This window comes from Sphaerodactylus townsendi, linkage group LG05 (assembly GCF_021028975.2).
Source record: "Sphaerodactylus townsendi isolate TG3544 linkage group LG05, MPM_Stown_v2.3, whole genome shotgun sequence".
Classification (NCBI taxonomy): domain Eukaryota; kingdom Metazoa; phylum Chordata; class Lepidosauria; order Squamata; family Sphaerodactylidae; genus Sphaerodactylus; species Sphaerodactylus townsendi.
Genome location: NC_059429.1, coordinates 98,897,008 through 98,921,882, shown reverse-complemented (window position 1 = coordinate 98,921,882; position 24,875 = coordinate 98,897,008). Strand labels below are relative to the sequence as shown.

At 42.7% G+C, this 24,875-nt stretch overlaps 1 protein-coding gene across 3 annotated transcripts in view; it reads right to left on the bottom strand.

The window, feature by feature from the left end:
* The window catches only part of ADIPOR1 (adiponectin receptor 1), a 30,340-nt gene extending 12,114 nt beyond the window's left edge, over positions 1–18,226 (bottom strand). The window contains exons 1-4 of one of the 3 annotated variants that reach the window (XM_048498433.1): positions 18,110–18,226; positions 9,329–9,413; positions 6,377–6,597; positions 437–553 (exon numbers count right to left, since the gene is read on the bottom strand). In XM_048498433.1, coding sequence (XP_048354390.1) covers positions 437–553; positions 6,377–6,517 — 258 coding nt within the window. In that variant the 5' untranslated portion in view covers positions 6,518–6,597; positions 9,329–9,413; positions 18,110–18,226. The remainder of the gene's footprint in view (positions 1–436; positions 554–6,376; positions 6,598–9,328; positions 9,414–18,109) is intronic. The other 2 variants (XM_048498435.1, XM_048498434.1) reach the window with 2 other exon arrangements.
* Between the last annotated feature and the right edge of the window lie 6,649 nt (positions 18,227–24,875).

Here is a 24,875-nt window from a genome sequence, read left to right as displayed (position 1 = left end):
GAAAGCGTATTAGAAGCCCCCAAGGCACACCTGGCCACAGCTGACTGAATGGTTCAGGGGAAAAAAATAACTACTGGCTGCAAAAAGAACAATCTATCTAATCCAAGTCTGCATAATTGGCACAAAAAAGCTCCATGCCTCTTATAAGTTCCAATTCATTACCCAATGGGGGCTGTATGCAGGAACTCCATTAGCAAGTAATTTTGTTCCCAAGTTAACAGTTAGGTTGGTCCAAGTTTTTATGAAGCACTAGAATGGGATCATGCCCACACTGAAACTGCTACATGCAGAATACCATTTGCTTGAAAGATGGTGATGGAAACAGGGAACAAGGAGAAAGGAATAATATGATGTGCCAGAAACTCTGCTAGCTCCAAACATGAAAGAATAATAGCTCAGCTCACCTAAACCCATTAGAACCGTGAGCCAGTCTTACCTTATATACAAATTCCTCCATTTTTTCCATAGCATGATGTGCTTGCAAAGGGAGAGTCAGCACCCGCACCTCTTCCTCTTCCTCCTCCTGGGTTGCTGGACATGGCTGGTCTTGAGCCTGGAAGAGAGACTAATTAAACTGGAAGACAGGAAGACGTTCTGAAGGAGCTGGGCAATTTGCAGAGCAACACATTTCCATCTTATTCTGAGGAGCCTTAATCTGAAATGTGTTATCAAATCGAGTGTGCTCGTGAAGAGACAGATCAAACAAGAATAAGGACTATCCTAGGAGAGAGGGCAGACATGCTCAGACAGGGATACGGCATAGATGGCAGCATTTATTACTTTTTATGATATTTCTGTGCCACCTCCCAACCAAATTCCAATAAAAAACTATTACAATATCATCAACAGTCACCAAAACCAACAGAAGAAAATCAGCAACAACCGCATAATACAGCATAACCATCCAAGAGTGCAAGGAGAGAGAAAACACCCCCCCTCCCAAAAAAAAAGCCTGGAAAAACAGGCTTCTACCTGCAATCAAAACTCAACTAGATGCCAGCTACATAGGAGGGGAATGAAATATCACAAACACAGCGCCATGACAGAAATGGTCCTCTCCTCTGTCACCATATTTCAGAAGGTGGGGCAAAGCTCTGCTGTGGATTTTAACATCAAGAAAGCATGCGAGATACTCTATCCTGTGTGTAGAGGGGGAAGGCAGAATGACAGCTGACCCTGTCAACTGCCAGGTGTGTGGGACACCTTGGAAGTCATAAACAAGTTGCTCTGATATCACTGGAAGAAGATCAGGGTATAAACTGGATTTTAAGAAATGATTAAAATATATTATAGTTGAAATGTTCAAAAAGTTTATCATTTTAAAATAATGAGGTTTAAAATGACATCTGAATGTATGATCTTCTTAGGAACCAAAGGAAGTTTGTTTTTCGGTCTAAAGCAAAAAGTGTGGAAACCTTTCTCGGTTATCATGCAGAACAATTACTGCAAACACTATCGCTGAATTCACAATAGGTGGCATCCACAGATCCTTCGGGTTACCTCCTTCCCTCCCCACTATTTTATGCCTAGTTACTATCTGGTCTTGCAGGGTGTCTCATTATCCTACCGAGCTTAGCATATACTATAAACATCTCACTGATATCTTGTATCTCACTGTTCTCCTCAGTAATTATTAGTTTCTGGTTCAGATCATATACTTTTGTGAGTTAGAGGTAGGAAAGGGAAGTTATATGACAAGGGATAAGCTACAACTGAAAGGAACATCCTCAAGAAGCAATGTTCTAATATTACTCCAACTCACAGCTGGGTATAGAAATCTCAACAGCACTGCAAGTGTCTGAGACAACTTGTCCGAGATTATGTAGATTAAAGTAAGCAATCAAAATAATCACTCATTTATTTATGCAGCGATTCTCTACTTCTCTTCTCAAAGGGGACCCAAAACAGTTTACAAAAATGCCAAAACACACTTTAAACCGTTTAAGTTGTATTTGTGTATTTAAGTTAACAGAGAAAAGAGTACTCTGCCTCCTCCCAATGCCACAGGCTGTGAGCCAGGCGTTACGAACCTAGAATTCCTTTTCTAAATCAGCAAGGGTATTTCAGTTAGAATATACTATAAATAATTAAAACCGTTAAAGACTAAAGATTTTAAAAGGCTGTGTGACGATTCTGTTCAGTTTTAAATCAGCGTGTTCTTACACTTCACACTTTTATTTAAGAAGTTTCTTTAGGGTGTTAAGAAGTTTCTTATGTTCTTATGTAGGGTGGAGTACTGTATCTATACTGTTTTATACCATGTAGAGAGTTCCAGAAGCGAGTTGGAAGTTAATTAAACTAGTTCAGGTAAGATGTATTCACATTAACTTCTTCCAGTTACCAACTTAGCTGCTGCATTCAACAGCATCTCAGTCTTAATCGGCACTGAGTCCAGTTTTTGATCCTCACCCAGCCCACAGCCACTTGCAGACACATACCAGTGTGGTATAATGGTCAGCATGTCAGTCTAGGACTGTGGTGGTGAACCTTTGGCACTCCAGATGTTATGGACTACAATTCCCATCAGCCCTTTCCAGCATGGCCAATTGGTCTAAATTCGGTCTAAAGCAAAAATTGGCCATGCTGGTAGGTGCTGATGGAAATTGTAGTCCATAACATCTGGAGTGCCAAAGGTTCGCCACCACTGGTCTAGGATCTGGAAGGCCCAGATTCAAATCCCCATTCCACTATGAAACTTGTTGGGTGACCATTGGGCCAGTCCAGAGTAACTGAAAAGAAAAAACTGACTCAAGTCTCACTGGCATACTGTTGGCATTTTTAACCTGCTGACAATCTTTTCCAGTAGTTTCAAATAACCTGTGGCTGATGGGAATTGTAGTCCATGAACATCTGGAGAACTGCAGGTTGCAGACCCCTGCTTTAGAGGGAGACTGGCAGGAGTCAAGCAGCTATCTCTCAGTACCACATATTCTGGGATAGATTTGCTAGGCAGAAGGGGAACTCCAGAGTATACCCATTCTGATCAATCCAAGATAAGTATGTGTACTGGAAAAAACCAAGAAATGCCAGAGAATCAGCAAGGTTGCAGTCCTCGTTTCTTTCCCGGTGAAGATCAGTCAGGACAAGACAGGCAGTTCCAGTATTTTAAAAGTTTGTAAGTTAGATTGAAATATGTATAGATGATCCTGCTCATCCAGGTAAATCTAGAGTCGCACAGCTCCCGCCTACTTGGGCATCTTGTTACAAAAGGCAATTAAGATCATTAGCATCCAAGAAAGGCTTTTCCGGAAGACATCTCACAATCACACCCTGCAAGAGAGTGAGCAGTCAGTCCTCAAGGAAGTGTTAACTAGTTCCAGGACCGGCTCTTCCCACTGTAGGCACCAGTGAACAAAGGTGGGCAAGGAAGTATCAAGCAAAGGAAGAAATTTTATTTGCAAAATGTCATGCAAATGAATAACAGAGTTATCATAGGATCATGTTATCAACACAGAGGGCTCGGAAGGAAGGGACCCCTTACAATTCGGAAAAGCTCCACTCGACAACTTTGCACAGGCACAATGGCAAAGAGACAGTATTTGTACTTTCTGCTCACTGATGTAAGAGAGTTCTCATTCACACCTTCCTTCCTGTGGTCTTTGGTCAAGAGACATAGGGAAGTCTGTATGCATGAGAGTGGGCTTCCTCCTCCTCCTCCCCCGTCAGCCCCTACCACCCAAGCTTTGTCCTTCATTTCTCTCCCTGTGGCTGCAATAACTGATAGGGACTAGGTGAATGTGTGTGTGTACATATGTGAGTATTTGCTTCACAAATACCACCGACCCCTCACATCCCTGGTCAGCTAACTATCTTCAGCCCAGTTAGGAGTTTCTGTCGATGCGTGAAATGAGTAGTCAGGTGCCCCAGCTGAGATTCTTTGATCTCAGTCTGGACCGTTTAAAAGGAAAAGATCTTTATCAAAAGACACTCTCCAATCACTAGAGCACAAGGACATTAGAAAACTGTATCAACACACAACAGGGTATTGCAGAACTAAGAAAAGAACACAAAACACATGAAGCTAACTAAGTTGTATAATCACTGGTGTTGTCTTGGCATTCCCTAACCTGGAATGGATTCTGTAGCTCTGAAAAATAGAGGATGGTCAAGACAGACTTCAATCCATTGCTGCCTGTTCCCCAGACCTTGGCTTGCACTTCTGGCAGGATATCCAGGTCTTTTAACTCTTCCTGTCCCAGCTGGAGGAGGGTTTCACTTCAATCTATCATGAAACTGGGACTGGACCCTCGAGTGTATCTTTTGTTTATCCAAATTAAGAAGCATGTCCCAAATCCTTTACAGTCAAACTCAGGACATCCAAATAGCCACACCGATCTTGTCCCTCTCCACCCTGCCTATTGGTCTTCCTAAAGGAAAGAGAGCCACAGAGCAAATTCCTTGCTGAATGAAATATAGTAGAAAATCTACCCCAAAGCTGAAAAGATATATTTTCACTCAGCTGTTTTCTATAATATTAAACAGCACTGGTAACAGCACGGAACCTTGCATGACAGCACAGATGAAGACCTGAAGAGCAGATACAGAATCTTCAAGAGAACTATGCATGAATGATTACATACATCATTTTTTTAATCCAGTGGCGAGCCATTGAAGCAATACAAAATAGTAATGTGGTTTACTATTATCTAAAGTTATTGAGAAGTCCAGCAGGAAAGAGAACTCCCTCAGTGGCTGCCCACACATGCAGCATTACTGTCAAATGCCTACACAGCAGTAATCCCTGATTGGCTGGAATTCAGAGCAAGGATTAAAGCACAGGCTTTTCCTTCTTAGAACTAAGAGGACACCCAAATTGGCAACTCAATTTCCCACCCTGGCTGGAACCCAGGAAACAAATCAGGAGGCAGTCAAAGCAGAAAAGAAAGGACAGGCCTCCTTTTCATCCTCTATTTGCTTTCTTAACAGTGTAGACTTTGTGTTTCTCATTGCAAAAGCTCTACACTTTCAGTACAAGGAAGAAAACAAATTAGTTCTCCACTGCAAGCAGAGGTAGTACTATTAGGAAAAAACATGTCTTGAAGTGCAATGTTTTAATTTCTACAAGTTAGTTTACAGAGCAGGTAAGGTGCAGAAAATTGGCATTATAAGGCTTTCCCATTGCCAACTGCGCAAACTACTTCAAAATACCCATTATGAATATAGTACACTCCATGTAGAACAGAAGTTTATTACAATGTACACCAAAAAAACAGACATTCAGTTTAGCTCCCAGTGTTCTATGTCCAGGAGGCAGTCTGAAGTATATGGTATGGGCCAGGAAGCCTTGGGTTCAAAGCCCCACTAAACCAAAAAAGTCCGGGTCAAGTTTTGTCTTTTAACGTACCGTACCTCTCAAGGTTGTTGTATGAATAAAAAGAATCATCCCCATAAATTCTTCAGGATTCAAATGTGATAAATAAATGAACTGGTGTATATGGTCCAGCAATATGGAGTAGAACTGCAAGTCGATTTTCAATCCTAAAAGTCCCATTAGCACTCATTTTTCTGGCAGAGAGTACAGCTACAAGGTTGCTAACATGATTTATTTATTTACTGGATTTCTCTCCTGCCCAATCCCTGAAGGGCTCTGGGCAGGTTACAACAAGCTTACAACATTAAAATATGGCTCTCCGCTCAAACTGGCTCAACACATCATTAACAACCAGCGACCCATGCTGGAAAATGATGCTCTTCTCACAGTTAATGGGAGGCAAACCATTTCTTGCCCAAAGACAGTCTTCAACCGGGGCCTGCAACAAATCAAGATCTGTCCTCATATCCACTCATTCACATGTTCATTTGCCAATGTTATACATGCCCTCAAATGTCAGCAGTGCCCTTGCATTCAAACATTGCACATATAGCTCAGTCCCTCCTGTCTGCACATCTCTGAGGCTTCAGCTGCCCATTCTGTGACTGACCACTCTGTTTTTCTGCAGTCTTCAATGAGTTCTTCAATTTTATTGTTCAATTTTAATTTTTTTGTTTCACATCTCCCGCCTGCTCCAAACTCCATTCCTCTCACCGACCCTCAATCTGCTGTTTATTACCAACTGTTTCAATGGTATATTCAGTATAGTTATGACTGCTCTCCAAAGACAATGCAGGAACCTTAATAGATAGCCCGAGTCCTAAACTTCTTTTGGAAAAATGTCATTTCACCAGACTTTTTTCCCCATCACGTATCGAACCACAGGAGGGCTCGTCTACTCACCTCTTTTTCCCTGCTGAAAAATGAATATTTTGAAAGGAACTGTGCTTCAATGAATCCTGTCAAGTTTGTATTACTTAAGGATTACTTTGTATTACAGCAAGTTATTTTTAATGAGCTGATCTTGACATTAATGGTACACTTTCCTGACAGAAAACTACTTACACTGGATGAGTTAATTGCCATTTGGTCTCCTTTCTCCTCCAGCAGGGGTCCAAGTTCAGCCAGTTCCACGTCTTCCCTGTCTCTGACATTATTTGAAGGTCCATTTCCTTGGCTAGTTAAGGATCCTTTACGGGACAACATCTGGTCGGCACACAGACACCAGACCCGGACTTCTGCAAAAGTAGAACACCAGACTTCTCCAGCACCCTTATGAATTCTCACTAGGAAGAAGAAAATATTACTTTGTAGACTAGTCTGTTTCTAAAGGTGCTTGCAACCAATATATATTTTAGTTGTTCCTTCCTAGGTAGCATTCTTTTCCTTGATTTAAGAAATTAAACTGCATGTTTCAATTAGATCTACTGAAAACAGTTCTGAAGAAAAACGTATTACTCTATTTATAGATGATGCTTCCATGCAGCAAAGCAAACATCATCCTAGTAAAGGAATTTCTCCTTATATGAAACACGAAGTGCTGTTCAACTGCCACTCACTTCTTTCATAAATTGTTTCATTAAAAACAATTGACACATTTACCCAGATAATAATGGGAACACTTTTATTCAGAAGATTTGTATTTGGTGAATATAGCCAAACAGCTAAACATCAGAACAGCACTCTCAAGGACTCACTTTCAAAGCACAAGAGATTGGCAGCCAGCCCTACCTGATTCAGGTCACCTACAAACACACAGCTCATTCCAAACAATTCTTCAAAGAGCAAAGACTTCAAATACAAGATTCTATGACATCCAAATAATCTCTCCCGTCTATACGATAAGCCTAATTAAGTCCCGAATTTTACATTTGTCAAGATGACTCATACAGAAGAGGACAGAAGGTCCACACATGTTCTGCATCTGGAAGTGTGTGTGTGTGTGAATCAGCAGAAACCAGTCGTTCAAATATAAAGGCCACAGCAACAAAGGCTGTATATCCAAATTCCTGTTTGCATGAACAAAAACTGTTCTGCTCATGCCCAAGTGGGTGAGAAGCAGCTTTCACTGGGCTATAGCCCCTCAAAAAGCTGCTCCAGAAGGTCAGAATGATACTCCAATATGGAATGTCTGTAATATTCAGGCTATTAGATGCAGCACCAGTCCAGACTAGGGGGGCGGGGTAGTCATTCCACAAGGAGTCATACACATTCACCAGGCGCCCCTCTCATCCTGTCTCCGGAGTTGAGAGTTTGTATTTGGGGTGAGCGTAAGTGGTTGAAATCCCGCTGCGGGATTGATTGGAGGGCTGGTTACTCGCCCATTGTCATGGACAGATCATTACCTGGTGAAGCTTGGACTGCTGGCTGCTCCTTCCCACTGTGGGGGTGAGGGCCCTATTACAAGGCCCACCCCTGAAGAAGAATGGAGTCTGTTAGATTCCTGAGAACTCTGGGGGAGTTTCCAGGCCACATGGCTGGTGCTCCCGTCGGGGCCCTGTTTCACTGTAGAATGGTGAAATCAAGAGGGCCATTGACCCAGCCTGTAGAGCCCGCTCAGCCCCTTGATTTAATGGGAATTTGTGGGTAATGAAACAGGAGGGGTGATGGCTAGAGCGCAAGTGGTTGAAATCCTGCTGTGGGTCTGACCAAACACTGATTAGAGACCATTTTCAGACCTATCAGGTGGCAGTGAGGGGGGCAAAGAGAGCCTACTTCTCTTCCATCATCGCATCCTCAAGTAGTCGTCCGACAGAACTGTTCCGAGTGGTGAATGGCCTGCTATCCTCCAATTGGGGGGTAGGGGCCGGGACATCCCCAGAGATCTGTTATGACACTTTTGCTGGGCACTTTTGGGATAAAGTTGCCCAGATCCGCAGGGGATTGGATGCCACCATTGAGAAGTATTCAGTGGGGGTGTCCAGAGGGCCATCTAGTCAGGTTGTGATGGATCAATTTCAGTTGTTGCGGTCTAAGGATGTGGGCAGGTAGCTCGCAGGGATGCACCCTACTATTTGCCTCCTGGACCCATGCTAAACTTGGCTGATTAGATGATCCCTTCTAGTGATCCCTTCTGCTGCTGAGGTGTTGAGAGGGGCACGGGGGAAGGTTTTTTCTGTGGTAGGCCCCAAGCTGTGGAAAAGCCTCCCTGCAGAAATTTGCCAAGTGCCAGAACTTTATGGATTTTGGCACCTGGTTAAAACCTTCCTCTTTAAGCAAGGCTTCAATGTGTGACCCCCAGGGTCCCCCGTATCAATGCCAGATGAAGGGACGGGGGGGAAGGATGGGTGGGGATTTTAATGGATTTTTATTGACTGTTTTAAAGGATGTTTTTATGGTGGTTTTTAATATTTAATGTTTGTATGTTTTTAGGATTAAAATGTTTTAACGGGGCTTTTAACCCCATATGTAAGCTGCCCTGGGACTTCAGTGAAGAGTGGGGTATAAATGGATTAAATAAACAAATAAATAATAGTGCCATCACCCTGACAGATTTCATGAATGGCAGGAAGCAACAGAAATCAGAGACTATGGGGAAAACCACGCACTGCATAGGATATGAGTATATTAAAAGGACTTTTAACTTTAATTGATTGCTGAACCTTGAGCTAAAGCAGACTGCAAAATTCTGGGATTTTAAAACACAAAATTGTTTAAAACACAAAATTAGCAACTAAAATATGCAGCCTAAATCTCAACAAATTTGAATGCAATCTATGTAGAGTTACCCCATTCTAAATCCATAGCAGTTAATAAGTAAGACTGAAACAACACTATGATTGAACTGTAAATATGGACCAAGGGATAACTGCCCTGTGGTCTAAAAGTCACTGGCAGGATTCATAAGTCAAAACGACTGATTTATAATGCCAGCCCTGCTCATCAGCATCACAGAACTTATTTAGCCTCAGCTAACTGGGGGGAGGGGGGAGCACTCAAGCTGAGAGGACCACTATTAGAACCCAGACACTAGGAACAAATCAAAGCATAACAGGAAATGGGAAAAGAATTAGTTACCTCCAAATTGTTAGGAGAAAATGATGTACTTTGCAGGATACCAGCTCACACTTCCGCCTAGCTTGCCATTCCAGCTCTGCAAAGCCTAGAAGTAGGAATTCCACAATTCAGAAATTTTCTTTTAAAAAAACTTAAAACTGACCCATCTATGTTTGGCTATGACTCAGTTGCAACTATTCACAAATACTTCCTTAACATATCTTCTCATGCAGCTCTGTAAAACAAGAACTACTGTCATTTCCAAAACCTACTGAAAGCCTACAGAAAATGTTCCCAAAATAATTTTGCTTATGCCAGTTTTTACTGTAAGAGTGTACTGTCATCTCAGAATGGAAGTTCTCTACAGCAAATGCCCATGGGTGTAAGAGTTACTGGACAATCTGTATGAGCAACCATATCCACTAAGTATGCAACAGAATCAAGTACACCCTTTCTTAAACAGGGGTACTTTTCTTTAAAATGAAGCACTGGAGGAAGTTTGTGGACTGCCAACAAAAACTTGCTCGCAATTATCAGTCTTCTCCTCCACTGTCCTTCTGTTCGCACACAGGTTGCCCAAAACCCAATAGGGCTTATTATTTATCTGGTGTATATAACTGAAATATGGCTGGATGATGGTATGTCTATCTCAAGTAATATCCAATAACACAGTAACAAGTAATATCCAATAACACAGAACAAAGTCCATATAATAGCTTGCTACTATGATCAACCAATGATGTACAAGATTTTGAGTTCCCCAGAACTCTTCATCAGGCTATATGTTACAACAGCAAAAAAAATTAAAATGTTTACAAGAGAAAGGAAAATTCCTCAGGACATGATGGTGAGTCCAGTTCATGCAGCTCTCAATGGTGCTGTAATAAAGCAATTAAACTCCAGAAGGTTCAGGTACTCACTCATGTGACACCTCAGCCTCTTGGTCACTTGAAGCCAGGAAGACCAGGAGTGCCAGTAACAGGTTGACGACCTAAATATGGTGGCTCTTCTGAGATTCCTCCCCTTGCCTTGAAAACATATCACTTTTCTGTTTCAGGAGGAGCCCTGCCTTCACTGGCCACCCCTCCTCCAGCTCTGGTAATTCATCAGAGTGTGGCCTTAGATTCCCTCTGCTCTTGACTTACCTAAAAGGAACACAGTAATTCTTCTACTATTCATCTTCCCCTGCAATGAGGTCTTGCCACTAAATTTGTTCTTTATCAAATCCATGAACTGGAGGATGGGGTGGGTGGGTATTAAGTCTGTGTTTCTCAGCTTATGGGTCAGTCCCAGAAGTGGGTCATAGGCAAGTCCTCCTTAATGGCAGCTCCTTTGATTCCTTCTCTTTCTCTTGTCAGTTTCTCATTCTCACCTCTTCCTCCTTCATTGTTATACTGATGAGGGGGAAAGCTGTCTGGCAACTAGTAAGGACAGCAGCTGGGAGGAGGGGAAAGAAGGCTGGAGAGCAGGTGGGAGCTATTGAACATGCCAGGGAAAAACCAGAGCAGGAGAAAAAGAGAAGTATGCAAAACAACTGGCGAATAGCATCTACTCTTCCGTGAATGGTGGTTCTTACCCAGTGGTAAAAGAACTATGTCTTCTAAGTTTAGATGGAAACTTAGACATCTTTCTAAGAAGCAGAAGTGGCGTAGTGGTTAAGAGCAGGTGCATTCTAATCTGGAGGAACCGGGTTTGATTCCCTGCTCTGCCGCTTGAGCTGTGGAGGCTTATCTGGGGAATTCGGTTTAGCCTGTGCACTCCCACACATGCCAGCTGGGTGACCTTGGGCTAGTCACAGCTTTTCGGAGCTCTCTCAGCCCCACCCACCTCACAGGGTATTTGTTGTGAGGGAGGAAGGGCAAGGAGATTGTAAGCCTCTTTGAGTGACCTACAGGAGAGAAAGGGGAGACATAAATCCAAACTCCTCCTCCTCTTCTTCTTTCTCAGCTTGTACACTGCTAAGCCCCTTGCACTGTATGCGATTTACCATAATTGGTATTTCTACTTTCTAAATAAAAGAATATACCCTACAATTTGTGACAAATGCAACCAATGCTGCTATCTCAATAAGCCAACTATTATATTAGACCAGGGGTCTGCAACCCGCGGCTCTCCAGATGTTCATGGACTACAATTCCCATCAGCCATTTAGCCATGGTGGCAGGGGCTGATGGGAATTGTAGTCCATGAACATCTGGAGAGCCGCAGGCTCCAGACCCCTGTATTAGACTATAAATGAAATGTGTATATATACATACTTTCCAATGTGGAACAATACTTCTGTACAAAAATCATTATGCATGAAGTGGTTCCTAAAAGAAACAATTTCAGCACTCACTTTGAAGCAAAGCTCTGACCTACAGGGTCTGACCCTGGAAACAGTCTCTTCTGTATTGTACATTTGTCAGTATTTTTTCTTCACTGCACATGCACGTTGATTAAGAATCAAATAAAATGTGCCCTAATGGTTACTAGATAGTTTCTTAGAGGGAATTAGATGGAGAATGACAGGGTGGTCAAATGTCTCCATATGCGATGTAACTGTCATATGTAAAGGTTGTGTACTTAAGAATGCCTCTTGCTTGGGGTTCACAGAGGAGGCAGCTGTGCCCTTTCTGTGATGTTCGCTGGTTTCTCAAAAACATCTGGTTGGGCACTACAGAAGATGGAATGTTGGAATAGATAGATGAGAAGATCATAATACACCTACAGTGCCAGAAATACCTTAGGTCAGTTCTGGATAGGTTAACATGTGAAGTAAAACTGGACTTGTGGGTCACCATACCAAAAAGGCTAGCTACCACTGTGTGAAGACATAGTCCTCCATGACTCCAACTGCAGACTCCTGCTGAGAACTTTTGTCAGACTTGACTTGTGCTGGGTTCCAGGGATCGATTAGGCATCCTGCTGCTATACTGTCACCCTAGTTTACCAACAACAGCAGAGTTGATTTCCAGCCTGGTGTTAGAGCTGCCCCCCTCCCTGAGCTCACTGTCCTGAACACCTACAACATCCATATGGAGGAGGATCCTTTGGCAAGCCAAACTCAGGGTTTTAAGGCAGCCATGGCTATTATGGGCCTGTCCCCAAGGATCATGGGCCCAATATGTGAAAAACGCCATACTGGATTTCACTTTTTTGGGCTAACCGGGACTATAGTGACCTGAAGAGAGGGATGGACATCCATCCAGTCAGATCATTGTCATCTCAACATATGAAGCTGCCTTACCAGGTCATTATCCAAGATCATCAGTATTGCAGACTGACTGGCAGCAATCACTATCTATTTCCTTTAACTAGATATGCTGCGGATTGAGCCTGGGACCTTCTGCATGCTACTTAGCCATGCCTTCTTAGTTGTGGCACTCAGCACCTGCAGTGGTGGTGGATCAATCTGGACAGTCCAATTATGGAGGTAGATAGACCTGCTTGGTTTACAAGATGTTGTGGGGGATTCTGACAGCCCAAACGGTAACTCTGATGACTTCACAGGAGGCTGGAATACTGGACTCCAGGGGCAGCACACAAGGTAGCTTGCTACTACCCTTTCACCCTCATGAAGGAACACACATCCCCAATTCAGTATGGAGTTGGGAACTGAAATAGGCTGGAAGATGACTAGGACATCATCATCAGAGAATATGGTCTGAATATGATGCTTTGCTATGGAGCATATTGGACAGTCTACCAGTTGGGGGTGGCAGCAATGGAAAAACAATACTTTTCCATTACAACTGAGCCAGCTAAGTCGTATCCAGCCAACTTCTGAGGACATTTTGGGAGTATCTGATTCCTAGGTTGGAATTTCAATGTAAAAAGGATTTGGCTACATACTGCCTAATGTCCCGTAGAAAGTGAACTTTTGCATACTGTTTTGTGTCATAACTGACTCACAAGCCTTCCCCTTCACTCCAGATACACAAGGGCTGGTTTAACAGTATAGGGAGAGAAACTCAACAATGCTCAGAGATATTCTAATAATTAAATATGATGTATTAAATAATAATAGTTATGTCTTCAATATTCTGTATCTTTAGTGAAGTGGCATACAAGTCATACAGTTCTTTTGGCTGATGGGAATTGTAGATGTGGCTCTCTATGAGTTACAGACTATCACTGAACTGGTTCTGGAGGGTTTTCCGGGCTGTGTGGCGGTACCATGGCCACACAGCCCGGAAAATCCTCCAAAACCAGTTGAATCTGGCTGTGAAAGCCTTCAACAGTACATATCACTGAACTATTTTAGGGTAAGCTAGAAACATATTACGCTTCTTAAAATAATGTTACATTGCTGCTTGTACATTCCAAAGGTTAATCCTTATTATCAAAAAAATAAGAAACAAAGAGGAAAAGATAAAACAAAGAAAATGGAAGAAAGACAAAGAAAAGGGGGAGGTTGTTTCCAAGAGCTCAACGGCTTGCTCACACTGCTGATTCTATTTTTTCCCCCAGAACTAGTGGGTCTAAAATCCAGACACTTCGAGTCAACCTGTCAAATTTAAGGTCCCCAACACATGGAGAGGTGAGAGCTAAGAAAAACTTGTTTTACAGCTACCAAAAATAGGCCCAACCACTAATGTGTGGTCTGCGAGCACTTGGGTGAAGTCCTGTTCCAAAGGTTAATTCAAAGCACTGTTCCTCACCCTTAATGTGAAGGACCAAAACATCCTGAAAAATGAAGAGTGGGGTGTTGTCTCTCTCACCCATGGCTGGCTTTTTCAGTATTTCCAATGGAAAAACAGGGAGCACTGGAAAAGCAGCCTCTTTTAGAATGAGTGAAATGCTTAAGAGCCCCATCCGGGGGTGGGGGGGTGGGGTGACACGAATCCACCTGTGGGAGTGGTGCATGGCTGTTCCAGCAAATTTGCCCTCCCCGGGGCACTTATCCCTGTGAAAGGGCAAAATAGCTGGCATGCACGGCCACCACGGCCCTCCCTGACACCGGGACAGCGTGGCAGCATCTCAGCACTCCTGCTTCATCTGCTGCAGGGGTGGGCCAGGGGCATGGCCATTAGTTGGTCATTTGGAATCTTACACCAGCGACTGGGATCTCAGACGTATGGCACCCTTTTGGGTGGCGTAAGTCTGTTAAGCCCAGTGGGGGCTTCTCGACACCTGAAGCCTTGTTTGGGGCTGCCTGATAAAAAAAGCTTTACTCAGTGTACAGTACGAAGGCCTTGAGCACTGATGGACCCAGGGAGGAGGGGAAACAGAGTGAGTTGGAAGGGATTACGTTGCCATCTATTTTTGTAATACTCCTGTTGTGTATATTGTTATTAGGCGTTACTGTATTATTGTTTTAATTTTTGTATAGCTCTATTTTAAACATTTTTATGGATTGTATTTATTAATTGTTGTGACTTGCCCTGAGCCCTGCGGGGACAGGGCGGGATCCAAATTTGAAATATAAATGAATAAACATGTAGAAAAACACTCTACTGTATTAAAGAATGATAACTCCAGTTTATACAATAGACATATCCAATATTTTCTAGGATATATTCATTGTTTAAATGTGTCTAATTTTGCCAATAATTGATATACTCATATGATATCCTCTTAAATATTATAACATTAAAAACATTTAACATGAACTCAGCACTCATCTATAGCCAGCCCTACTATGAGCATATGAGACTATTTCTGCCTCAAATGCTGATACTGTTTAAGGTGCTACTAGTCTTTTGTTTCATTCTATCAAAGCCTACACTTTCTTTTGCTTACTGCAATACCGATGTTTTCTTACAGATCCAATGGCAAGGACATATGTTAAAGTAAGGGTACAACAGTTTGCAATGTTGCTGACAAAAAGCAGGCATTCTTTTAAAGGTCCTAAATATATTAAACAGTACAGTTTTGTGTGTTAAAATTATACTTACATTTTATGCTAAACTAGTTAAAAACTAGTTAAATAAGCATAGATTTTTCAATATTGCATAATCTCATTTTTTCTGAAAACGAAACAGAATATACACAGACACAGACCCCTGCTTTAAAAAAAAGTCCAGGAGTTTTATGGCTCTACCTGGCACCCATATGCTTGCAAGGCAGCAGTTCTCAGCAGTGGTTTTCAAACAATTTGCTTTCAAGGACCCATCTCTACACCATCAATAATCAGCCAAACAATAAGATTCTGTGATGCATTTTAAGGCAAGCAATTCACACATAGTATAGACTAGACCTGATGGATTCCACTGTTGCCCTGCATGAATGGAAAATGTCTGTGGCTATCAATTGCAGACAAGATTGTAGTCAAGTTATCATTCACGATAGTCTTCTAGTACATATTTTCTCATAAGGAATCCCGGAGATGCATCCAAACGACAACAGAGGTCACCGGAATCCAACTGAAAACTACTAGAACTTCTATAGCAGTAGTTGCAGTCTTTGAGGCCAATCTACTTTTATTTAAGTAAAATAAAATACAGTGTAAAAATTGATGGTTTTTAATACTGACTAAATTTAAGATAGTACTATACTCAAACTTTTAGAGGTGTCTTAATTTCATGAAGCTCCCCCCTGCACGCAGGGACTTCCTGCAAATTCAATATTACCAGTTAAAGCTTTCTACCTGCTACAATGCAATATTTTAAACTATACACGGAATAAATACAGATGCTATAATGAAGAATTAGAAGGCCTATTTGGGGAGAGGTAAATTCAGGTCCCTTATTTTGTTGACCACAAACAAAGTTCTATCACAAAACTGGTGTTTTTTAGCTTCTCTAATGGTGAGCAAAAGATTTGAACAAAGATCTCCAAACTACAAGAAATTCCTATGCTAGTTACTAGGCAAGAGAACTTAGAAGACCACTCAAAAGCCACCATGTGGGCTAATGCAAAAGAACTATCTTCAGTGAGAGAGCACCCCCTTTCTTGAATTATAGCACAAGCAGTTCCTGTACACCCCCACCCCTTTTCATGAACAGCTTAGTTATCCAACTGAAGGAAAAACATTAAAGCCTTACATTTCTGGGCTCTAATTGCCTCTTGAAACCAATCTGAGGTCAAATTACAGATTCAAGCAACTTTGAGGACATTTGAAATCCAGCCTGTCATTTTACAGAGGTTACCAGAGTATATTCTCAAGTTAATAGATGGTTCTTTCCCCCCAGAATAGCTTTAAAGAAAACTGAAGGGAAGGTTAAGGGATGACATGATAGCTATGTTTAAATATTTGAAGGGATGTCATGTTGAAAAGGGGGAAAGCTTGTTTTCTGCTGCTTGAGAGACTAAGTCAAGGAGTAATGGATTCAAACAAAGAGAAAATAAATTCCACCTAAACATTAAGAAGAACTTCCTGACAGTAAGGCTGTTTGACAGTGGAATACACTGCCTTGGAATGTGGTGGAGTCTCCTTCCTTGGAGGTTTTTACACAGAGGCTGGAGGATGCTTTGATTGCATATTCTTGCATGGCAGGGGGTTGGACTCAATGGCTCTTGTGGTCTCTTCCAACTGTATGATTTTTATGAAAAATGGAGCAGAAATCACACTCTCCTTAACTACACAGTGCAATCATCATCATATAAGAAATAAAAGGCATAACAGTAAACACCCGCAAGGATGGAAATTTCTTTCTAGTACTTTCCATAATTTAGGTAACAGCATTCTAATTTCATTCCTTCCAACATTTTATTTCATATGCCTTAAATACATGTTCCTCAGAAGCAACATGAAAACCACCATCAATTATCCTCCTGTAACATCTAAGTACACATCTTAAACTAATAGTTGTTTAATAGAAAAGATGTTCTAGTTTAATGGTACCTCTGTACGTGGCCTCTTTGCATTGAAAAACTGAATCATTTATGTGCTATATATTCTTTCTAACTTCCTTGCAAATTACCTTTATTTGACAGCTTCTTCATTACGTGAGGCAAAATCATTTGAACTCTCAAATTTCCACTCATATTTTGCTATGCAGATTGAAACATGCAGTGCAACAGAGGATTCAAAAATATAGCTCATGTGTTTGCAACTACAAAAAACTGTTCATGCATAAAAATACTTCCCTTGCTGAAATTAACTTCCCCATCCATTAACCAAATGTTGAAACTGCCAGTAATTGACCTCACATTTCCCTTAGATGTAGAAACAGGAAAAACACACTTCTCCCTAAATTTTCTTCCCACTGAGCCAGTCAGGCACAGTAAATTCAGACACCTGTTTAACAATGAGGTCACATAACCACTATAGTATCAGCCACCAATCGCTTTAAACAAGCTAAATTAAAAGGGCAGGCAGGTATGTTGACAAATCATATGATTAAAATGCAATTTAAAATGGGCTGTGTGGATTTGAAGACGCCAGCATCCACAGTAGTTTTGCTAATGGAAGAGTGGGAAGGAAGCCCAATTTGCTGTTACCTGCGCATACTTCATCTCGGATCCCACTGGTAGGTGCTAAAAAAGAAGCGTGCAGGATCACAGAGCCCGGGTTCGAAGCCCGGCGAACATCAAGCAGAACAGAAGCACAACACGCAACACTTTAGGTGGCAACTAATTGTGCCACCATAAGCTCCTTATCCGCAGGATTAAAGACCAAGTGAGCTGCACAGGGACAATATCGCCCACCCGCGGGGGAAAGCACGACGCCCACTTGCCCCTGACCACGAAGAGTGGAGCAACACGGGGGCTCCGTCCCAGACCACCTCACTTACTGACGGCCCCCTGCCGTGTGGCCGCCGGTGAATCAACCCCCAAACGGCAACCCTCCCCCCCACCCCGGATGCGGAGCGGACCAGTCAAGAAGGTCGCCGCAGGAACAAGACTGGCCCCAAGGTATTTCGTTCTAAAACATACCGGGCTGCCCTCGTTGCTACATCCCGCAAAGACAGGAGTGGGCACCACCGGCGGCGTCTCCAACAAGCGGCGGCGGTAACAGAACCGGAAACGTCCCCCCCCCCGCTCAGAAGCTCCTTCCGTTTTGGGATTCCAAAGTCACATGATTGTGTAGTAGCTACACTTCCGGCAATGGCCTATAAGGGTCCCTCTCTCTTTCCATTGGACTCCAAGAGCGCCCTCGTGTGGAGCCTTTGTGATTGGCACTTTAGATGGTACGTTTGTTTGCGACAACCTTCTCGCTGGCTGTTGTTGGAATCTAAATTGGTGGCCGATTTGGGAGCTTTTTGTTCTGATTCCTTTCATATTTACTTGGAAATAAAATCTGCAAAAAATGGACATGGAATTACACCAGTGTTGCTCCGTCCTGGTTTAAAAATAAATAAATAACTGTGAACATTAATCCTATATTTCTAGTTGCATTTTATTAATTTACAGTTTACATCTCAACCAACAAAATCAACCAATAAAAATATTAAAAATGCTTTGGAGTTAATTCCCCCTCCCAAATAACAGAGGCAATGCTTGTAGGTTTAATGTCTTCTGTGGCCATTGCTGGGCAACCACAACAGTATTGCCAACCTTCAACCATTGGTTTCTGTAACTAAAAGAGAGGAGAATGGAGGCAGAGCCTTGTTTCCCACTGCTGTGAGTTTCCAGCAATTTCTAGAGGTACCCACTGTCACTATGACATCAGAAGTAATGTCATCACATTCAAGAACATAAGAACAAGCCAGCTGGATCAGACCAGAGTCCATCTAGTCCAGCTCTCTGCTACTCGCAGTGGCCCACCAGGTGCCTTTGGGAGCTCACATGTAGGATGTGAAAGCAATGGCCTTCTGTGGCTGTTGCTCCTGAGCACCTGGACTGTTAAGGCATTTGCAATCTCAGATCAAAGAGGATCAAGATTGGTAGCCATAAATCAACTTCTCCATAAATCTGTCCAAGCCCCTTTTAAAGCTATCCAGGTTAGTGGCCATCACCACCTCCTGTGGCAACATATTCCAAACACCAATCACCCGTTGCGTGAAGAAGTGTTTCCTTTTATTAGTCCTAATTCTTCCCCCCAGCATTTTCAATGTATGCTCCCTGGTTCTAGTATTGTGAGAAAGAGAGAAAAATTTCTCTCTGTCAACATTTTCTACCCCATGCATAATTTTATAGACTTCAATCATATCCCCCCTCAGCCGTCTCCTCTCCAAAATAAAGAGTCCCAAACGCTGCAGCCTCTCCTCATAGGGAAGGTGCTCCAGTCCCTCAATCATCCTTGTTGCCCTTCTCTGCACTTTTTCTATCTCCTCAATATCCTTTTTGAGATGTGGCGACCAGAACTGAACACAGTACTCCAAGTGCGGTCGCACCACTGCTTTATATAAGGGCATGACAATCTTTGCAGTTTTATTCTCAATTCCTTTCCTAATTATCCCCAGCATAGAGTTTGCTTTTTCACAGCTGCCATGCATTGAGTTGACATTCCCATGGAACTCGATTCCTCACCAGAGACTGTTGAGAAAACTCAGCAATGAAGGAATAAGAGGGGAAGTCCTCCTATGGATTAAAAACTGGTTGAGAAACAGGAAGCAAAGAGTGGGTGTAAATAGGAAGTTCTCACAATGGAGAGATGTCGGGAGTGGTGTCCCCCAAGGATCCGTTTTGGGACCAGTGCTCTTTAACCTATTCATAAATGACCTGGAAGTAGGGGTGGGCAGTGTGGTGGCCAAGTTTGCAGATGATACCAAATTGTGTAGTGTGGTGAGAACCACAAAGGATTGCGAAGAGCTCCAAGCGGACCTTGATAAATTAGGTGAGTGGGCTCAGAAATGGCAAATGCAGTTCAATGTAGCAAAATGCAAAGTGATGCACATAGGGGCAAAAAATCCAAACTTCACATACACGCTACAGGGGTCAGTGCTATCAGTCACAGACCAGGAAAGGGATTTAGGCGTCTTAGTTGATAGTTCCATGGGAATGTCAACTCAATGCATGGCAGCTGTAAAAAAAGGCAAACTCTATGCTGGGGATCATTAGAAAAGGAATTGATTAAAAAACTGCAAAGATTGTCATGCCCTTATATAAAGCAGTGGTGCGACCGCACTTGGAGTACTGTGTCCAGTTCTGGTCGCCACATCTCAAAAAGGATATTGAGGAGAGAGAAAAAGTGCAGAGAAGGGCAACAAGGATGATTGAGGGACTGGAGCACCTTCCCTATGAGGAGAGGCTGCAGCGTTTGGGACTCTTTAGTTTGGAGAGGAGGCGGCTGAGGGGGGATATGATTGAAGTCTACAAAATTATGCATGGGGTAGAAAATGTTGACAGAGAGACATTTTTCTCTCTTTCTCACAATACTAGAACCAGGGGGCATTCATTGAAAATGCTGGGGGGAAGAATTAGAACTAATAAAAGGAAACACTTCTTCACGCAACGTGTGATTGGTGTTTGGAATATGCTGCCACAGGAGGTGGTGATGGCCACTAACCTGGATAGCTTTAAAAGGGGCTTGGACAGATTTATGGAGGAGAAGTCGATTTATAGCTACCAATCTTGATCCTCTTTGATCTGAGATTGCAAATGCCTTAACAGTCCAGGTGATCGGGAGCAACAGCCGCAGAAGGCCATTGCGTTCACATCCTACATGTGAGCTCCCAAAGGCACCTGGTGGGCCACTGCGAGTAGCAGAGAGCTGGACTAGATGGACTCTGGTCTGATCCAGCTGGCTTGTTCTTATGTTCTTATGTTCTTAACTATCAACTAAGACGCCCAAATCCCTTTCCTGGTCTGTGACTGATAGCACTGATCCCTGTAGCGTGTATGTGAAGTTTGGATTTTTTGCCCTTTTGTGCATCACTTTACATTTTGCTACATTGAACTGCATCTGCCATTTCTGAGCCCACTCACCTAATTTATCAAGGTCCACTTGGAGCTCTTCGCAACCTTTGCAGTTCTCACCACACTACACAATTTGGTATCATCTGCAAACTTGGCCACCACGCTACCCACCCCTACTTCCAGGTCATTTATGAATAGGTTAAAGAGCACTGGTCTTAAAACGGATCCTTGGGGGACACCACTCCCGACATCTCTCCATTGTGAGAATTTCCCATTTACACCCACTCTTTGCTTCCTGTTTCTCAACCAGTTTTTAATCCATAGGAGGACTTCCCCTCTTATTCCTTGATTTGAGATGTTGCCTTTAAAAAAACATTTCCCCATCACTCCAAAAAACAAGAGCTCATGGTGGGGGAATTTTCTCCTCACCCCAGGAGCTTGGCAGTCATAAGGCGAACAAATCTCTGTCATGTTGAAGGCTTTCACAGCTGGAAGGAACCAACTGGCTATTGGATTTTCCAGGCTGTGTGGCCATGATCTGGTAGTTTTTGCTCTTAACGTTTTCCTTACATCTTTGGCTGGCATCTTCAGAGGCATGCCACTTTAAGATGTGTTTCTCTGCATGGCACAATGTGGAGTTGATTGTGTCGTGGGATATATGTTTAACATATACCCCCAGTCACTGTGAGGCAGATAAAACATATACACCACCACACCACTCTATGATGTGCTTCTGTCTTTAAACTCAAATTTTGACACCTAGAATGAAAAGATGTGTGAGAGAAGATTTCTAAGTTGCTGTTTTCCCAAAGAAGTCATGTTTGAATAAGTGCCTGAGTTACTCCAATGCCATGCCATAGCTGGAAGGATCAGTAAGGGGAATTTGGGCATGGATGCTCAATGGCTGATCATCCTGAATGCCTTTCTTCAGTCTGACTGATACTGTTTTGAAGGAAATACCTCCACATTGAATATTAACAAGTTTCCCCTGGGAGCAATGCAGAGCACGCAGCAAGAACATTTGCTACTTAGGATACAAGCCATGAAAAGCCAAGCAAGCTTCTCAGCAATAATTCATTTCCAAGTTCACCTTTTGTCCAGGTACATCCATATCATTTTCCTGGGCCTTCTTAGCTGCATCAACAGGGGACTATTTAATTACCCCTCCCAACAATGCTAATGATGTGATTCGGGCTTCCTTACTCTGCTGCCCTACGTATACTTTCTTCTACAAGGGTGGATTATGTTCCTTATTAATTATTAGCTTCTGTTCAAGTGGTAGGTCCTAAGGTTGAACGTCATTGCAAGGGGCCTCCCCTACTAGTTGGGAGACTTATCCAGCATTGATTGCTTAAGGGGTTAAGACAGCCTAGGAGCAGAATCCAGAAACCTTGCTGTGGTAAGTAATGTTCAGGGCTGATCAGCAGTGGATTTGTGTGTATGCATTTCTACTTGTGCAAGTGTAAAATGTATTTTTTTAGTGTATCAATTTAGTATTTCTGGTTTTATGCTACCGTAACTTGTTTTATATTTTATAAGTTTTAATGAATGTATTGTACACTGCCCAGAGCCCTTCGGGGGGGGGGGGTGGTGGTGGTGGTGGTGGTGGTGTGTGGTCTATCAAATCCAATAAATAAATAAATATCAAGTCACAGCTGTCTCAAGACAACCCCATTTTCAGGGCAAGAGACTTACAGAAGTGGTTTGCCATTACCTTTCTCTGCATAGAGACCTTGCTATTACTTGGTGGTCTCCCATCCAATTACTAACCAAACCTGTTTAGCATCTGAGATTTGTGAGATCAGGCTAGCCTGGACTATCCATCTATTTAACACTAGTTTATATTTCACATATAATTTCAAAGGATTGCTGCCAGCCATAATCCCACAGGAGGATAAAATCAGAATAAAGAAAACTTCTATCCTGTGATTATTACCCATCAATTTTGTTGTGGTTTGTACAAGAAAAGTTCAAATTGTATTATATCTATGTCATTAATCCTGCAAGGGAATATAAAGTGAATATTGTCAATAGGCAATAAAGTGGACAGGATGCAACTAATTGGTCCATGGTTCCGTGAAAGTGTCTGCATCTAATGATTCAAAACTAAATTGATCATGAAGGCTGTGTCTAGCAACAGTGTCACTTTATGATGGCGGAATGGAATCTCCATGCTCTGATGCAATATGCCACTGAATACTGGTTCCCAGGGGACAACTTAAGAGGAGGGTTACTGCCCAAACCAAACATTTGACCACACTTGGCACTTTCTTTGAAGGTCTTGGGTTCAGTCACTGCCATTTGCAGTTAAGGATCTCTGGTAACAGATGCTTGAAAAGATATTTCTCTGCTTGAAACTGGAGAGACACTGCCATGCAGGATAAGCAATAAATTCGGGATAGGAAACGGGCCAGCGTATAAAGCAGCTGCTTATGTTCATATGTGTAAAGCCTTATGTAAGGTCCATTTGTGAACATCCTTGTGAAATCTGGTTTCTATTCTGGGAAACAGGACATTGCACTTTGGTCAGATCCAATGATCCTCTTATAATAGTTCATTATTTTATTGAATTTGTAATATTTAATTGTATTAAAATTTTATATGCTGTGAACTACTTTGAGGACATGTTCCAACAGCAGGATATGTATTCTAAAGCAATTAAGCACCCAGAAGTATGAGTCACTGCTGATCCTCATCAACATTAATGGAACTATTATTGAGTTAATGCACCACTGGAGATAGTATACATGTCTGAAACTAGCCCTGGGAGGAGGAACCTAGCTGCTCATATTGCAGGGCCATCCTAAGCACCATTCTAAATCAATTGACTCCAGCGGACTTAGAAGGATATAATTCTGCTTAGGAAGGCAATGTCAATCAAAGCACTTTCATGAGGTTGTTTCATTCTGCCCAGAACTGCTGGTGAGGTCATAGTTCGATGAACACTGGTCTGTTGGGACTTGAAAGGCAGGGGTTACTGATAGATGCAGAGGCAAAGATGCAGGATGGTGTTATATCTGCTGGTGAGGGAGAGGGTGCACAAGATGGCAATAGAGGCTGCATACAGCAGAAGAGGAGGTGCATTGGTGAGAATGTATTGTAAGAACCAGAGGAGCAAGGAATGACTGAATAGCCTTAGACAAGTCACTCTCTGTCACTCTCCAATACTTCCCTTTCCTATCAGCAATATGGGAATTAAAATGTTTGCCTTCATGACAGCAGGGGTGTCCAGGACAGCTACACCAGGGCCTGCATTGGGGAGCCCAAACCACTGTGTAACCAGCTGTCCCAGCTACTGTATCAAACTTTAAGGCAGCACAGATGTAGCACAGTCTCTCTTCCCCTCCCTACCCACTCCATTGTAGAGCTGATTGCTGCCCTGCTTGAGTGAAGCTGCTACCTGTGATTGTAGGGCAATGGGGAGACCTTTCAAATAGCCTAGTCTCAGCTGGCATAGAAACCCAGCCGGCCACACATGTGCAAGGGTAGTGTGGGGGGCAGCAGCAGCAGCTTCAAGGTTTAAACTGGTGGCCTCTTTCTTTTCCTCCTCACAGTGACGTCCTGCTTGCCTCTCTATGGAGCAGCCACAACACAGTTAGCCTTTCCCTCTCCACCTTACCCACCCTACATGTATGCACATAGTTCTGATTTTCTACCTATGGGGATCGTCTGGTAATGGTGAAAAGTGCCGTCAAGTCACATTTGGTTTATAGTGACCCAAAGTGTTTTCAGAGGTGGTTTGCCATTGCTTGCCTCCACATAGGCTGAGAGAACTGTGATTGGCATAAGGTCACACTGCAGGCTCCATGTGGAAGAGTGGGGAATCGAACCCAGATCTGCAGATTAGAGTCCATCGCTTTTAATGATTATACCACATTGGTTTTCTTGGGGAATCTCCTGC